The following is a 1831-nucleotide window of genomic DNA, read 5'->3' as shown; positions in this document are numbered from 1 at the left end:
CTTCAGCTGTCTTCTGTGCCAAAGCAGGAGGATGGAAATGGAGCTGGAGATGGAGGTGGAGGAGTCGACTCCTTGGTTGGTAAGGAGAGCTTCAATTGTCATCAATTTCGTTTGATGTGCTTTCCCCGTCACAGTCGCAACGCGCACAACAATTTTATTTCCATTTTCGCATTTTCCTTTTTCCTTTTCACTTTTCTTCGGAACCCCGAAACGATTAGCAGCCACTTAGAGCAGTTAAGAGACCCATTGAGCTTATTAAATCAGGCGTAATAATTGGCACACACAATGAGCAGACGGAGCTGGCAGTCACCAGTCACCGAATCATAGGATCGAACATCGAAATTCAATCCTAGGCAGGCCTTGCCTTGACAAAGCAGCACAGATCACATGTCCACATGCCCTTGACAAAAAAACACTTTTCAATTCATTCGGAAATAGTACAAAATATACACACAACAAAAATAACCCAAAATTTTCCCAGGATGCCGAACGTTGTAGACGAGAATGGCCGACCACTGTCAACAATTGTGGAAATTGCCGACGAGTTGGGTAATTACCTCGATAAAGATATTCCCCCATCCCCTATAGATTGCACTTTTCAGAGCGAACTCATCTGGCACGCTCGCCACAAGTGCTGAAGAGTCTGGAGTACATTCGAGAGTCGGAGGACGAGATGGGCCAGACCGAACGCCGGCGCTTGAGCCGTAGATACGATTCGGGGGTATAAAGGAGCTCCAGCCATACGTCACAACAAAGCTCACCCGCCCATAACCAGCGACACCTGCCAAGGTGTTTGGCTGACAATTAATGGTACAACTTTCCACATTCCCATCCAAAATCCTCGAGCAAAGCAAACAAAGCAATCGACCAGAGCCTCACGCGAAGAGAGCTGAAGGGTTCGGGCTCGAAGAACACAAACAAATTGTGACAAAGTTGCGGAAATTTAATTAAAATCAAATAGTCGTACAACTAAACTAAACCCATGCGAACCCAAGCAAAAGGGGTAGAAAATTCTCAGTCAGGTGTGACCCGGCAGTTTCCAGCACGTAATTCGAGCAGCCCCGAACCGCGCTGGCGGACTGTCGCTGGTTTTCCGCGTCGTTTAATAAACAAAATGCAAACAAAGTTTAACAGCAATGACACACATGGATTTCTCCGTCCCTGCCCCCCGCGCCCACAGCCTGTTGTTGTTATTGGCCTTTTTATTAATATAATTTATGAGCCCGTGGTGGTGGGGCGGGTGTCAGCAAGGTGGAAATGCAAATAGAGCCGAGCCGAGCCGAGCCCGAACTAGCTCGGCAGCTGCTTCGATTCACAGCGCATACATTTGATTAACTTAATTTAATAGTATTTCTTTTTCACTGTTTTTGTTCACTTCCAGCTCATTTTGATATATTTGTTTGTTTCCCTAATTTATTATTATAGTAGTTAGGGCCGTGCCAGAGCTTGGTTAACAGCCTGAAATGCGATTATATAGCCATCGATCATGTTGAACAGAGCTTGAGAGAGTGTCTGTTGGCAAAATAAAAGTGGAAATTGATTTGATTCGACCATTAAAAATACCGGATCTCATCTACAGATCAAGTCCCAATTGCAATAAAGTATGAGATCAGTTGGGGAGCAGTTTGAATCGATCTGTGAGCGCGTAATATAAGAATGTACATATCTCGTTAAAAGAGAATGCCATACATACACTCGTACATAAAAATAAGAAAAAATGTCACCACACTCAGCCAGACTATTGGCTAATGAGAACACAATTGGCTAGCCAGCAGCAGCTGCCCGAGCGTGCTACCTGAACTGGCCAAGGGCCGAGGGGCAGAGGCGAGGC

At 45.6% G+C, this 1831-nt stretch overlaps 1 protein-coding gene across 1 annotated transcript; it reads left to right on the top strand.

Annotated features, from left to right (window-relative positions):
• The first annotated feature begins 386 nt into the window (after nt 1-386).
• Nucleotides 387-994, top strand: LOC117890363. The gene is made up of 2 exons (XM_034795156.1): nt 387-549; nt 603-994. The coding sequence occupies exons 1-2, from the start codon at nt 396-398 to the stop codon at nt 725-727; spliced, it is 279 nt and encodes a 92-aa protein (XP_034651047.1). The 5' UTR covers nt 387-395; the 3' UTR covers nt 728-994.
• Nucleotides 995-1831: the final 837 nt, after the last annotated feature.

This window comes from Drosophila subobscura, chromosome E (assembly GCF_008121235.1).
Source record: "Drosophila subobscura isolate 14011-0131.10 chromosome E, UCBerk_Dsub_1.0, whole genome shotgun sequence".
Lineage (NCBI taxonomy): Eukaryota > Metazoa > Arthropoda > Insecta > Diptera > Drosophilidae > Drosophila > Drosophila subobscura.
The sequence above is the reverse complement of the archived record's forward strand: the minus strand, read 5'-3'. Positions and strand labels throughout refer to the sequence as shown.

Bases quoted from the DNA above. Each gene is read 5' to 3' on its own strand.
- LOC117890363 (XM_034795156.1), top strand. From the start codon at position 396: ATGCCCTTGACAAAAAAACACTTTTCAATTCATTCGGAAATAGTACAA. The intron at 550-602 runs GTAATTACCTCG...TGCACTTTTCAG, and splicing joins GGAAATTGCCGACGAGTTGG to AGCGAACTCATCTGGCACGC.